The sequence below is a fragment of the Cydia fagiglandana genome, chromosome 3 (assembly GCF_963556715.1).
Source record: "Cydia fagiglandana chromosome 3, ilCydFagi1.1, whole genome shotgun sequence".
NCBI lineage: Eukaryota > Metazoa > Arthropoda > Insecta > Lepidoptera > Tortricidae > Cydia > Cydia fagiglandana.
In genome coordinates this window covers 6,436,751-6,451,571 of record NC_085934.1, presented here as the reverse complement: position 1 = coordinate 6,451,571, position 14,821 = coordinate 6,436,751, and the positions used below count along the sequence as shown (strand labels likewise).

The following is a 14,821-nucleotide window of genomic DNA, read 5'->3' as shown; positions in this document are numbered from 1 at the left end:
TTGTTGTTTCACTAATAATTTAATAAACTTTCGAGATCCGAGACATCGTACGTAATGCGACGTTAGTATGAGGGCATTTTTCCAACTAGGTATATCCGTTACAATTTATTTTGAGAGTATAGTCTGTTGTGTGTGGGTGAGGCATAGCATAGCAATTCGAAGTACTTACAATTCATCCGGACAGTTCGCCGGCTGTTGTAACCGGTATCCATCCCTCAGATACGCAGCGACCTCAAACGGATCGACTTCTGCGTACGGCTGGTGAGCCAACGTAGTCAACTCCCATAGCAGCACTCCTAGCGCCCAAACATCAGCGGCCGGGCTGAACTGGCGTTTGCTCAGGGCTTCCAGAGCCAGCCACTTGATGGGCCGGTTCTCGTTGTCGCCTAGACAGTGGTAGTCCGCGGGGAAGAGATCGCGGGAGAGGGCGTTGTCGGCGATCATTACTCGGAGGTTTTCGTCGACACTGTTAAAAACGAATTCTTATTAGATCACAGTATTCAACTAACACCATTGATATATGGAAGAGGCTCCACCGAAATAATATAAAATAGGAAAAAAATGCGTTAGAATTGTTTCATCTCGTTGGGATTTATGTCATGGCAAATATAAGCGTAAACCACATAAAAACTCGCTTACATCAGTTTTAAACTTTTAAGTTTTTACTTACATGCAATTTCTGGCAGCAATGTCCTTGTGTAAGACATGTTGGGAGTGCAAAAACGCTAATCCATCCAGCGCGTGTAGTGCCATTCTAACAACATGTTGTGTTGTAAGCGGCGGCGGCGGTGGCGCGCTCCCCGCCGCCCCGCCCACAGTCACTCCTCGACACGCTAGAAGGAATTGCTTCAGGTTTCTCCAGGTAGCACCCCATGGGTATAGGAGGAATGGAGCAGTTTGGTCTTCGATGCTAACGCCGAGCACTGATAGTACACGTTCATGTCGCAGGCCGTAGAGCATGCAGCCTTCTTGTAGTAGCAATGATACCTGTGAAAGGAAGGTTCATTTTAGCATTGACACCCACAATAATAATTTAAAATAAAATTCGATAAAAAAAGGTTTAGGCAGTGTGTGAGATAGAAGAGTTAATTACCTGCACTTGCGACGCATGTTCCGCAACAGTCTTAACGAGCACCTCCTGTTCCCTGGCTTCCTCATCAGCGTACGTTCCCTTGTACACCCTTCCGAACGTCCCCTCCATCGCCACTGAGCGCAGTCTGACGCGACATCGCTGAATCGTCAACTCTGCTATTCTCTGTTGCAGGTCCCTCGCGCGCTCTTCCGCTGCCGCTGCGGGGATGGAAGTCGGCCGTCGGTAGCTGGTGTAACTGGCAGCTGACTTGCAGGAGGAGTCTGGGAGGAAAGCGTGTGCATCTTGTTCGTCGCTACGTGCGCGTCGAAGTTTCCTTGCTCGGGCTCTACAAGCTGCTGCCGCTACTGCCGCTATCAGAAGCGCGGCGCCGGCACAACCGGCTCCCGCATAGAATATATCCGCTGATGTAGGTGCCTGGGCAACGCTGTCGACCCTAACCGCCGGCCTGGGCGCTTCTTTTAAACAAATCTTCCTCCTTCTGAAGTGAAGCGTGGTTGATGTGGATCCCATAGAGACATTCAGTGATATCGTAATGTCCACTTCGGCGGCGACGGTGTGCGTGCAAGGCAAATCGATTTTCCATGTTCGCGGTTCCGTCGGAACGAATCCTTCTCTCGTGATGTTGAATGTCGGTGGATGCATGGCGTCCGCATGCGATACTACTTCAACGTTCAGCGAGTACGGTAACTGCAACAAAAGAAAGAGGTTTTAGTCAAATTTCAAATGTGAATTTCATGCGCAAAGAATATTTAGTCCACATATGCGAGGCAAATGTCTGATCGACATGAAATTCTCAGAGGACCGCAAAACGCATCGACAAAAAAGATTCCGCAAGAAACGTTAACCGCGCCTTGGGAGCCCAACCTGGGCTCCGAGCACTTAACTTTTTATTCAGATTTGCTATTTCAATTCCATAAATAATACCACAAAGGTACGTGAGCTCATTGCATGTCCCGCCTATGTGGAGTAACGGTAACGGTTCGGAGCCATCACGACGGTAACCGTACAAGATTGACGGACAGCACGCGAACACGGCGCGGGATCAAATGTCGAGTCACCGCCGCGGGAGCACGATGCCGCTCCTTTATAGGAACACCCTGTAGCCGTGAGGTCAGACAGCATAACGTACTCAAAAATGAATACTCGCATAATTGGCATCCGAGAAATGCATCGAAAATTTAACCGCGTGTTAGGCTCTGTAAATAAACCTAGCAAACTTGGACTTCCTGAATTTGCATTACGTGTGTGTACAGTAGAGTTTACGCTAGGTCAACGAGGTTTCCTTTACCGGTGGATGTCAATGCGGCCTGCCACTCAGTCGTGAATAGAATCCGCGGTAATAAGCTAGTCTTGAGTTGTATTCGGTATCTGAATGACATGTTTATGTACGTGAGATCGCTACACGTTCGAGAGTTTACTCGTCGAGGTTTTTGCGGCGGAGCTAACAAGAGAAAATAAACACGTGTTTCACAACTACAATTTGAGAGTATGTAGATATGATTGAGTGCCGACTTCAAATGCATGCCGCGTGGAAACCGGCAACTTTTATAATGTAACGATTAAATTAGAGTCATTATCTCGTTACTAGGCGAGCGGTGAGAGCAAAGCAAATGAAACTATTCCCCGCGGGCCGCGGCAGCTACCTAATTTATTTTGAATCGGCTATGTACTTCGCTAGTTCCTGGTATAGATAGGCTTGCCGGCCTAGCCAAGGTTACAATCGCTATCGCTTCGACAACGAAAAGCATGATGTCTCTCTATCACTCTTCCATATTAGTGCGACAGTGACAGTTGCGTTTCGATCGCTACGGAGCGTTAGCGATTGGCATCTTGGCTACGCGGCCTGGAGATTCATAATAATTATGGGCAATTGTAGATCACACTTATTTTGGTTTGCCTGCGGCCGGTGAGTGTTGTGAAGCCAAATAGTCCGAGGTGCGACTCTGAAGCTAATTAAATATTATCACTGCGAGACAATAGCGGCACGATCGCTCATCGGCGCTAGTTAACCGGTCACCAAATATTTGCTGTACCTAGTCAAAGGCGCCGACTGTAAATAAGGGGCCACGATCTGATAGCGCCGCACAAAGCCGCGGAGATGACGATAAGCCCCGCCTGATCGCGAGCATATTCGGAACATTTGCTTTTTAAATCCAACCGCTCCCTGCGGAGATACACAAATTCAAATCCTAGCCGCTACCTAAGCAATAAAAGTGCCGACTGCATATCTGTTTAAATTTCGCTGAGCTTTTCAGCTTTTAAGCTGCATACATAGTATAATGCAGTGTCGGCGTGTCTCGTGTACTGTCTAGAGCCAAATTTCAAACAAACATAAGTATATTAGACAAAACCTTCAAGCAGCAGCGTCACGTAGCGTGGTAATACATTGTACCTAAATAGGTACTTACGTTATTATTATTCTTTTTATTAAAAACTACATTTGAAAATTTTTAATTGAAAATGTGTTTGTGCCTTCAAAAAAATAAAACAAGCGGATGAATAAAAGACATGACTTATTTAAATATTGTTTCTATTATCATGTAGAAACAAGTAAAAAGTTAACTTATCATAAGATTTTACCCACGTCCCGGATTCAAATGGCGACGTCTCGTATTGCAGCCGTACTTATGACTTGCAAATGTCCGTCCTAAATAAGCAGATGTCTTATTGACAAGTTCACTGAACTTGTTTGCGCTGTTCTGATGCTGGCCGTGCATTCCCTATGCTCACCGAGCATTGGGTGGTTAAAATTTTACGCTAGCCATTGTAACGGTGACTCCGAGATACGTAGCGTTTATAGGAGCGTACTTATACTGGTTTGCTCGAGCATACGAGTCGCGCGTGAGTGATAGCTATTGATATAACATCCTGATGCTGACCGTTGAATATGTAAAGTGGGAGTCGTCGTGACGGTTCGTATCAAAGTTCCGAGGAGTGGTTAAGTGAGACCTTTGTTTGGAGAGGGTTCAGCGGAGAGTTGGCAAACGCGAGGTGAGAAAGCAAACAACAGCAGTTTTCAAAGAATTTTTTATATTTGTTGTGTTTGGCACTTGTTTCATTACATTAATTTGTTAATAAAATAAGTAATAATCTGTGCGGCGAATAACATACTTAAATTTGCAACTCTCATAACATAACGTACCTACCTACAGCAATTGGTTGCCAATGTTTCTTTATGTACATAGTTGTTATCAACCGCTCGATGCCTGCCCAAGTACCCCTCATTCTGATAAGAGGCTAACAGACTAAGGCTTATGTTGCGAGTACAAATAAGCTATTATTTCTCGTCGGAAAAATTCAACCTTCAACTTCGGTGATTTTTACATTCGAAAAGCAGAGAAATATTTTAAATAATTAATTCACCTCCAAAACCCAACTAAAAGACCGAATGCAACCCTACGCAAGTTACGTATATGGAAACGCGAAAACAAATAAATGCACATATTTGGTTAGCCAGGCGGGATCCGAAATGGCTGGAGCCGAGGATTTGCATGAAGGCTGAGAGTGAGGAGCGATCAAACACGCCGGCGGAGAGCCGATTAGTCAGGAAAAAAGCGCTGTCGGAAACATCCGTTAATGGTATTCTCAATGCTCAGAACGAAGACGAGTCCCAGACCAGTTGTGAGTTTGATTTGAAGAACTACACTCAGTTCTTCTAGAACCGGCGCTAGAAAACTAGAAATACCTCTCAGTTTTGTGAGTCGTGATAGCCTTTTTAGGGTCATGATCTTATGACTCAAGATTTGATAAACGTTCAAAGCTCGGTCATTAGGTCATTTATCAATGTCTTAGAAATTGTTACTATTAAAAGCTGCGTACCTAGATACTTCAATAACAGTTTAGTTATCGAAAAACTTTATACAACTGAGCTTTTACTCAACAGTCTTAAAATTAAGTCGAGTTTTCAAAGACAGAAAAACCTTCTGTTAACCAGTTAAATTATTTGGTTCTTACGGATTCCGATTTCTAATAGCTTATTCAGAGAGTTCATTTCTTATTCTTCGCCTAGCGCCTGTAGAATAACACTCCTGAGGTACCAATAGACGAGCGAAGGCAAGACAACTACGCCTAAGTTACTGCCTGAGATTGACTTCCTGTAAACAACTCATGATTTAACTTTTTTCATCGATAATGAACATGTTTCCCGATGTTACCTTGCTTTCACAAGGAAATACTGAATATGATCACACATTTTCTCAAACATATTACCTTTTTAAAAGTTAGATTAAATACTAAGCTAGACTATTACCGCTTATCTTATTGATGAAGTCTTTCAGAACACCTAAACATAACTAACGATTGTTAAACATAAAAGCAAATGGTTATTGCAGTTTAGTGTGATATCTAGTTTATAGTGACTTGTTCAAACGACTGGCTTTACAGCTTAGCAATAACTCCGTTTTATTGAACGGCCAGGTAATACCAATTCAGATATGGATAGAGTAATGTCGGGCGATAATAGCAACAGTTTGTTTACGGGCCATCTAAATTCTGCCCGGGCGGCATTTCCATGAGAATGGCTTGTTTGCCAAGTCGGGCCGCGGGAGACTGAATAACTTACCTGCTCAAGTTAATTACAAAGTTTGGGAGAAGCCAGAAAATGGCTTGGCTCATAAAAACTTCAACTAAGTACATTATCATGTATAAGTTACTGATTGAGCTTTTGTTCAGCACAGGACGTCTTCGCTTGATATGAAAAATACTGTTTGGGCCGTTCATATAAATTGTACCTCTCGCTTCGAATCATGGTCCCTATGAGAACTCTGTAGGTTGGGCTTAATTTTAAAACCAAAAATTTATGTTTTACCGTTTACTTAAATATTCCACATCTTAATAAATTAATGTTCTGAATATCCAAAACTTGTCTAGAACCATTTTTCGTATAAATAAAAAACCGGGCAAGTGCGAGTAGGACTCGCGCACGAAGAGTTCCGTACCAAAATGCAAAAAAAAAAAAAACAAAAAAAAAGCAAAAAAAAAACGGTCACCCATCCAAGTACTGACCACTCCCGACGTTGCTTAACTTTGGTCAAAAATCACGTTTGTTGTATGGGAGCCCCATTTAAATCTTTATTTTATTCTGTTTTTAGTATTTGTTGTTATAGCGGCAACAGATATTTCATCTGTGAAAATTTCAACTGTCTAGCTATCACGGTTCGTGAGATACAGCCTGGTGACAAACGGACGGACGGACGGACGGACAGCGAAGTCTTAGTAATAGGGTCCCGTTTTACCCTTTGGGTACGGAACCCTAAAAATAACTGCAGTGACAGCAAATCACCTTGCATAAATTATTTTAGTCGTATCGGGTCGTATTATGTCCTTTACGTTGCTCAATTAGAACAACGGGTTATAAAGTAACAATTGAATGCATTGCTGCCTGCATAAGAAGCTGAATGGGTGGTATATTACAATGCACATACGCCAAACGTTTCCCTTTCCAAAACAATCAAGGCATCGTAAACGGAATATCAAATAAGGTAACAACGAAGATGTATTTCCGAGACAGTATTTTAAGTAACCGATACTCGTAAAAGAGTCATTCTTCAGTTCATCCTAGAGCTTTAATGCTCAGACAATTTATGTTCAGTTGAGCGTTCACAAATTGTGAACGATGAACATAATATTCCAAGTCAAATATGAGAGACTAAAGTAAAACAAATGACTCGTCGTTCGAGCTATTCGTGTTCAAAAGGCTACCATTAGTTATGCTACGTTTAGAATTCTGTTCATACATGTGATTACCATAAGGTCCTATTGTTTTTATCAAATCGATTGTTCAGCGGTTAGTCATTGTTTAACGTTAGTATAATCAATCAGTATTGGAATTTACTTCCTTTGACTAACACCTAAATGGCTTAGCAAGCACCGAGATACATTGTTTTTTTTATGGAAAGTTCTAGAGAACTTAAATTATACAATCAATGAAAACAGAGTCATGGAAATATTTTTTTTAATCTTGTGTAAATTTCCAAACAATATCGTAGCAATTTTCTCAGTTTTTATGAATGTTCTACAACTTACGAGTATGCACTAAACTGGATACTTTTCTATCCTTCTAAGAAGCTGAGAAAACCCGCCATGTTTACTTGTTTAGGCCTTATAGGGAGGCTAGACGAGACGACATAAGTGTCTACATGTTTTTATCCTCTATAAGTCGTATCACAACAAGTAGTTATATACCTACTAGTGATCACCAAGTGACATCCCTAGTTAATAGATTGTTGGCGCCTCCAGCGAAATTTATTGACCATTAAACTGTTTAAACACGTTTTTTTATCTAGCGAACTCCAGTCTAATCTTGGTATTCACTTGAGACTGAATTAACAAGCCAACCTAAGTAGCATTTCGAATATTACATAAAAATTGTATTCATTAGCAATTAATACTTCCTATCACGCGACGCTTTCCGGTCTGTACTAACGAATCCGTGAGATAAATGGTAGGTATGATTTATTTGGAATAATGTAAATAGTTACATATTTGTTTAGGTATAATATGATCGTCTCTAATTACAGGCGCGCTGTCCTCCAGCCGACCTTTAGACTAGATGACTTTAGCGGACATAAGTTAGAGGAATACTACGTACAGTACGAGTAAGTACTAAAGTTATTTTTCTCAAAAATGGACGGCAAAGTCGACTATGCCGTCTAAAAAATAGGTCGCGAAGCGCGGAGTTTATGGTTAGTCAAAATTTAAAAAGTTAAAAACATTGCAGTCTCGATTTTGGGACTGCAATGTTGCATACAAATTCCATTATTTGTCGAGTTCCAAACTTTTTAAAAGTTCAAATGGCCATATCAAATGAAGGCACAGGCCCATTAAACAGCCAAACAGATGATTAGTACCGCGACTATTTAGTTGTCTCAAATAGGTTGGCGTATTTTCGGCAGAAAAATACACTTCTATTTTTTTATAAAAAAAATAAAAAGGCGGCAAGGGCTTTTCTCTGTGAAAATATATACGTAAGAACTTTGCTTTTGTAAAATGTTTCTATGATATTTATGTTTCTTGCACCATTTTTGAGAAAAGCACTATATATGACTCGGCTGGAAGGCTACTTGCTGGCTTCGGATTCAATTAAACGGACTCCCAAGGTCGTCCGTTTAAAACGAATCCTCAGCCTGCAAGTAGCTACTTCCGAGCCTCGACAATACTTAATGTACTATTAGCGACCCGTAGCAAAAGTGACGTTGTACGCAATAGCTTGGCGTTCTAAGGATTAAAGGGCACTCGTCTTTTGGGATTATCTCGGTGTATGACCGTCCGTATAAAAAATTATTAAGTAATTAGCAACATTAGTCCATTTAAAGACTTTTTTTTTAGATTTTCGATGATTATAATGATTGAACTGAAATTAAATGAGCAACTCACCGGTCTCCTTGTCAAACTCTGCCACGTAAAGTGCAACTCTCCGATGGTGGCCGGCACTGGCACCACGAAGTTCAGCGCGTAGAAGTTTATCTGTCCCTCTCGCACGTAGAACAGCTCCGCTGTTAATCCTGAAACAAAAGAGAGTCCCATGAGTAATGAAAATCATCCTGAAACCGCTCTCAAGGTTGTTTTTGGCTGTCTGTATATATCAAGAAACAAATCTTCAGTTAACTTTTAGGAACAGAAAAGATAAATTATCCAATTACGTAAGCCCTAAATCTGTTTCCTGTCAACCATGTGTGATAAAATATCACAATATTTGACATAAATGTCCACGGCATGGTACTTTATTTTCTGATTGATCTGACGAAGTGTCTACAAAGTTCACTACACCTGATATTGTAATATAAAAACATTTTATTACACACATGATATCGGATTGATATTGGCCGACGCAGTACCACAGATTATATAATAGTTCTTACGAACAGATACTTTTCTCTCAAACAAAACGCAAATACCTACCGTTTTGATACCTACACAAAAATACAATGGAGTGACCTTCAACTCGCCGCTCCCCGCACCGCGCGCACCGGCCTAACTCTAGGGTTGCTGACGCTTAGAAATGATAAATAAATACCTACTTAAACAGCGGAGTGAAATAAAAGGAAAGCAAAAATTAAATAAATTAATTAAATTATACCTAATATTCCGATTATGTGTGTTTGCGAAATAGTCATTTTAAAAGGTCATATGTCCCTGCAGTAACCGCAGTGTTTACGCCGTTTTATAAACCGCGCAATAATCCCAGCAAGAATTAGTTTTAAAACTTCGTGTAATTTAAAACCAGATAGAGATTAATGTTACATAATAAAAAAATAATAATAGAAACCCCATGAATAAAGGTAATTAATTATAAGTTAACCAGAGCAAAAATGAGTAGGCACTTTCCGGTGTAAAGTTAACTTACTGTCGTTAAAATAAATATTTACCAAAATAAATTAAAAATTTGCTACCTATTTCAAAAAGATAGATACCTATCTAAAACTATACATTTGTCATACATAATAAACATTACATGTTTAATTAAAGAAATTCAATAGTAGGTACCTACTACGTAGTTTGTAACTATCGTAAAAATTGTCAGTGCGGCGCACGGTGACGTGCTTACGTGAGCGCGTGTGGCAACCAACTGGCTTGCTTTTCTACCGTGAACGGGAGCAGATTCGTAGGTATTAAACCGAGCTCGCGCGGAGAGTTCCATAGGCCTGGCAGTACTTAATCAGAACAGAAAGATAGATATCTCCGAACTAGCACGCAACTTTACTGCCGCAAAGAAAAGAGACTTTTTTGGATCAGTAAGCATAAATAACACACGTGCGGCGCCGGGCAGTCTGCCGCATTTGCCGCAAATTCGGCAAAATGTCGCGTAAACAACAGATTCAAAGGGCATTCATAGATCAATCCGCATCTATAACGCACGGGCCGAAAAAAGGCCAATACAAAGCCGCGGCGAGATCAAAGCAGTTCAAAAACACCGCAACTTGCGCCCGCGCCACCTGCCAACCTATTCACAAGACTATTTGTACGCGACTGTAAGCACATCTCTGGCACAACTTGACCTCTTTAATGATAAGAAGACTGCGAGAACAGAATTGAGTTGTACACTGGTCCGCGTGTAAAGTGGGCGTTATGAACACGTTTGGTTCCATGGGAACAGATAAACCGACATTTAAAACAAGTCGAGAATAAAATGGTAAATCGCCCAAAAACCAGTAGCCCCGTATTTCATTTTTTATGGCCCTCGTTCACATCGTTAAATTGGGCGATCCCTGTTTCTGATAAGCTGCAGTACATGGTTTTATTTAGTTGGTTTGATAAGGCCAATTTAATTAACCAGCTAGATATCTCTCCAGTTTAATTCTCAGATTACTCCTGATTGCCGCACTGCGAGTCTTGAATTTACTATGCCTTGTAAGTATTCTCTTATTACAAGTAAAAGTATGTTGTGTGGGTACAGTTGTCCATTTAGAAGCTCAAAACAATAAACACATATGTAACTAACACTTTCCTCTAGAAAGCAGTCGTAAAGAATAATTCAGTAATAAATGGCTTCCTCCTTATATAAATGAATACCTCATATGACCATTAAAAGTAATATGAGAAGATTTTACAAGTAAAGATTATGAGAGATTTCCTGCCTTGCAGTATTTCCGAGAAACGTTAATGTTTACTACATGTACCTCTTGTTATAATAGTAACTATCTAAGGTAACATGATCTAGTATTTTAGACTTTATGAGCTAAGGGGCGTCCTTGGCTATTTAACTCCCACAATGAACCCAACAACCCTGTCGTGTGAGTGGGACATTACTGGAGCGCTATATAGTACAGTCATTATAGATTTTGACCCGTGAATAATTAGTTCCTGGATTTTTTTTTCGTAGGTCCCTCGGGGGGGTCACTGGGAGTGTAAATTCAAAAAGTAGGCTTAATCAGGCTCCTGCGTATATTCAAAAAACGGTTTTTCTTGAATAACTCGGTCATTTTTGATTTTACAGTAAAACCGTGAGGACAAAAATTTTAGAAAATTTGATTCTCTACAAGTTTGGTCCTCACAATTTTTCTTCTAGGATTGATAGTTTGGAAATAAAATTTGAAAAAAGCGACAAATTCAAAATATTTTCAACATCTCGTTTATTTTCAACTTTACGACATAAATGAAGAGGACTAAACTTGTAGAGAATCAAATTCTGAACAATTTTGGTTCCCACCTTCTTTCCCCCAAAATCGATATTTTAGAAATTAAACCTGAATAACGCGACAAATTCAAAATATTATCATTATCTCCTATGTTCCACGCTTTACGGCATAAATGAAGGGAAACAAAGTTGTAGAGAATCAAATTCTAAACAATTTTTGTCCTCACGGTTTTACTGTAAAATCAAAAATGACCGAGTTATTCAAGAAAAACCGTTTTTCGAATATACACAGGACCCTGATTCAGTCTACTTTTTGAATTTACACTCCCAGTGATTCCCCCGAGGGACGTACGAAAAAAAATCCAAGAACTGATTATTCACGGTAAGGGTCGGTTTTTTGGATATAATGACTGGACTAACTTGTAGAGAATCAAATTTCCTACAGTTTTTGTCCTTACGGTTTTACTGTAAAATCAAAAATGGCCGAGTTATTGAAGAAAAACCGTTTTTTTGGAAAAAAAACCATTTTTCGAATATACGCAGGAGCCTGATTAAGCCTACTTTTTGAATTTACACTCCCAGTGACCCCCCCGAGGGACCTACGAAAAAAAAATCCAAGAACTAATTATTCACGGGTAGGGTCGGTTTTTTGGATATAATGACTGTACTAATAGGATCAGTTGGTACGTTACCTGTCAAGCAATAAATTTAAGCTAGATTTTTTAATGTTAATGCCCATATTGTTTTATTTTATTGCGTAGCTAATTGGCTGATAATTGAACTAACAAATTGAGTGTCCGGACAGAAGTGACGGAAAAAAGAATCGATACATTGTCCCAAAAAACACTGTCTATTTAAAGATGCTGTATCGTGTTTTAAGGTGAAGAGTAATAGAAATAAAAAATAAGTTCAAAAACTAAAACCCGACTACTGCAAATCGCGCTCTAAAAAGTATGAAACAAGATAGAATTCTTATCTACAATTATCAAGCAGGAAATATTATAAATGTTACCATTTTTTTATATAAAAATACAACGTAATATAAATTACTGTTTTTTTTTACATATTTACAGAGATTCAGAGGATCACCGTGGTCGTATGCCACGATTATAAACTTAAAAGTAATGTGGCATTCGACCACGGCTATCCTCTGAATCTCTGTAAATATATAAAAAAAAATCAGTAAATTATATTACGTTGTATTTTTATATAAAAAAATGGTAACATTTATAATATTTCCTGCTTGATAATTGTAGATAAGAATTCTATCTTGTTTCATACTTTTTAGAGCGCGATTTGCAGTAGTCGGGTTTTAGTTTTTGAACTTATTTTTTATTTAATTAATTTTGGGGTCATGATTTCGTTACTAACTTTTTGAAGTCACTTTATATTACTTTTGCGCGGGCATCCTCAGTACAGAAATGTACGCAGAGCGCCGCCTATATCGGGCTACGCCCAACTCCTTTAGTGCCTATGAGGGCGCCGATGGCGGCCGTCTTTGGAACGCGTACGTCGGGCTACGCCCGACTCTTTTAATATGAGGGCGCCTTCGGCGCCCGGCTTTGGAACGCGTATGTCGGGCTACGCCCGACTCTTTTAGTATGAGGGCGCCAAAGGCGCCCGGCTTTGGAACGCGTACGTCGGGTTACGCTCGACTCTTTTAGTATGAGGGCGCCGAAGGCGCCCGGCTTTGGAACGCGTACGTCGGGCTACGCCCGACACATTTAGTATGAGGGCGCCGAAGGCGCCCGGTTTTGGAACGCGTATGTCGGGCTACGCCCGACTCTTAGTATGAGGGCGCCGAAGGCGCCCGGTTTTGGAACGCGTATGTCGGGCTACGCCCGACTCTTTTAATATGAAGGCGCCGAAGGCGCCCGGCTTTGGAACGCGTATGTCGGGCTACGCCCGACTCTTTTAGTATGAGGGCGCCAAAGGCGCCCGGCTTTGGAACGCGTACGTCGGGTTACGCTCGACTCTTTTAGTATGAGGGCGCCGAAGGCGCCCGGCTTTGGAACGCGTACGTCGGGCTACGCCCGACACATTTAGTATGAGGGCGCCGAAAGCGCCCGGTTTTGGAACGCGTATGTCGGGCTACGCCCGACTCTTTTAGTATGAGGGCGCCGAAGGCGCCCGGCTTTGGAACGCGTATGTCGGGCTCCGCCCGACTCTTTTAGTATGAGGGCGCCGAAGGCGCCCGGCTTTGGAACGCGTACGTCGGGTTACGCTCGACTCTTTTAGTATGAGGGCGCCGAAGGCGCCCGGCTTTGGAACGCGTATGTCGGGCTCCGCCCGACTCTTTTAGTATGAGGGCGCCGAAGGCGCCCGGCTTTCGAACGCGTACGTCGGGCTCCGCCCGACTCTTTTAGTATGAGGGCGCCGAAGGCGCCCGGCTTTGGAACGCGTACGTTGGGCTACGCCCGACACTTTTAGTATGAGGGCGCCGAAGGCGTCCGGCTTTCGAACGCGTACGTCGGGCTCCGCCCGAGTCTTTTAGTATGAGGGCGCCTTGCGCGCCCGGCTTTGGAACGCGTATGTCGGGCTACGACCGACTCTTTTGGTATGAGGGCGCCGAAGGCGCCCGGCTTTGCAACGCGTACGTCGGGCTCCGCCCGACTCTTTTAGTATGAGGGCGCCGAAGGCGCCCGGCTTTGGAACGCGTACGTCGGGCTACGCCCGACACATTTAGTATGAGGGCGCCGAAAGCGCCCGGTTTTGGAACGCGTATGTCGGGCTACGCCCGACTCTTTTAGTATGAGGGCGCCGAAGGCGCCCGGCTTTGGAACGCGTATGTCGGGCTCCGCCCGACTCTTTTAGTATGAGGGCGCCGAAGGCGCCCGGCTTTGGAACGCGTACGTCGGGTTACGCTCGACTCTTTTAGTATGAGGGCGCCGAAGGCGCCCGGCTTTGGAACGCGTATGTCGGGCTCCGCCCGACTCTTTTAGTATGAGGGCGCCGAAGGCGCCCGGCTTTCGAACGCGTACGTCGGGCTCCGCCCGACTCTTTTAGTATGAGGGCGCCGAAGGCGCCCGGCTTTGGAACGCGTACGTTGGGCTACGCCCGACACTTTTAGTATGAGGGCGCCGAAGGCGTCCGGCTTTCGAACGCGTACGTCGGGCTCCGCCCGAGTCTTTTAGTATGAGGGCGCCTTGCGCGCCCGGCTTTGGAACGCGTATGTCGGGCTACGACCGACTCTTTTGGTATGAGGGCGCCGAAGGCGCCCGGCTTTGCAACGCGTACGTCGGGCTCCGCCCGACTCTTTTAGTATGAGGGCGCCGAAGGCGCCCGGCTTTGGAACGCGTACGTCGGGCTCCGCCCGACTCTTTTAGTATGAGGGCGCCGAAGGCGCCCGGCTTTGGAACGCGTACGTCGGGCTACGCCCGACACTTTTAGTATGAGGGCGCCTTCGGCGCCCGGCTTTGGAACGCGTATGTCGGGCTACGCCCGACTCTTTTAGTATGAGGGCGCCGAAGGCGCCCGGCTTTGGAACGCGTACGTCGGGTTACGATCGACTCTTTTAGTATGAGGGCGCCGAAGGCGCCCGGCTTTGGAACGCGTATGTCGGGCTACGCCCGACTCTTTTAGTATGAGGGCGCCGAAGGCGCCCGGCTTTCGAACGCGTACGTCGGGCTCCGCCCGACTCTTTTAGTATGAGG

At 43.1% G+C, this 14,821-nt stretch overlaps 1 protein-coding gene across 2 annotated transcripts in view; it reads right to left on the bottom strand.

Annotated features, from left to right (window-relative positions):
• LOC134679919 (tyrosine-protein kinase Dnt) overlaps positions 1-14,821 on the bottom strand; it is a 49,484-nt gene that overhangs the window by 3,528 nt on the left and 31,135 nt on the right. The window contains exons 2-5 of one of the 2 annotated variants that reach the window (XM_063538863.1): positions 8,468-8,595; positions 1,094-1,780; positions 671-987; positions 170-466 (exon numbers count right to left, since the gene is read on the bottom strand). In XM_063538863.1, the coding sequence (XP_063394933.1) occupies positions 170-466; positions 671-987; positions 1,094-1,780; positions 8,468-8,595 (1,429 nt within the window). Of the gene's footprint in view, positions 1-169; positions 467-670; positions 988-1,093; positions 1,781-2,017; positions 2,158-8,467; positions 8,596-14,821 lie in introns of those variants that run through there. The other variant, XM_063538865.1, reaches the window with a different exon arrangement.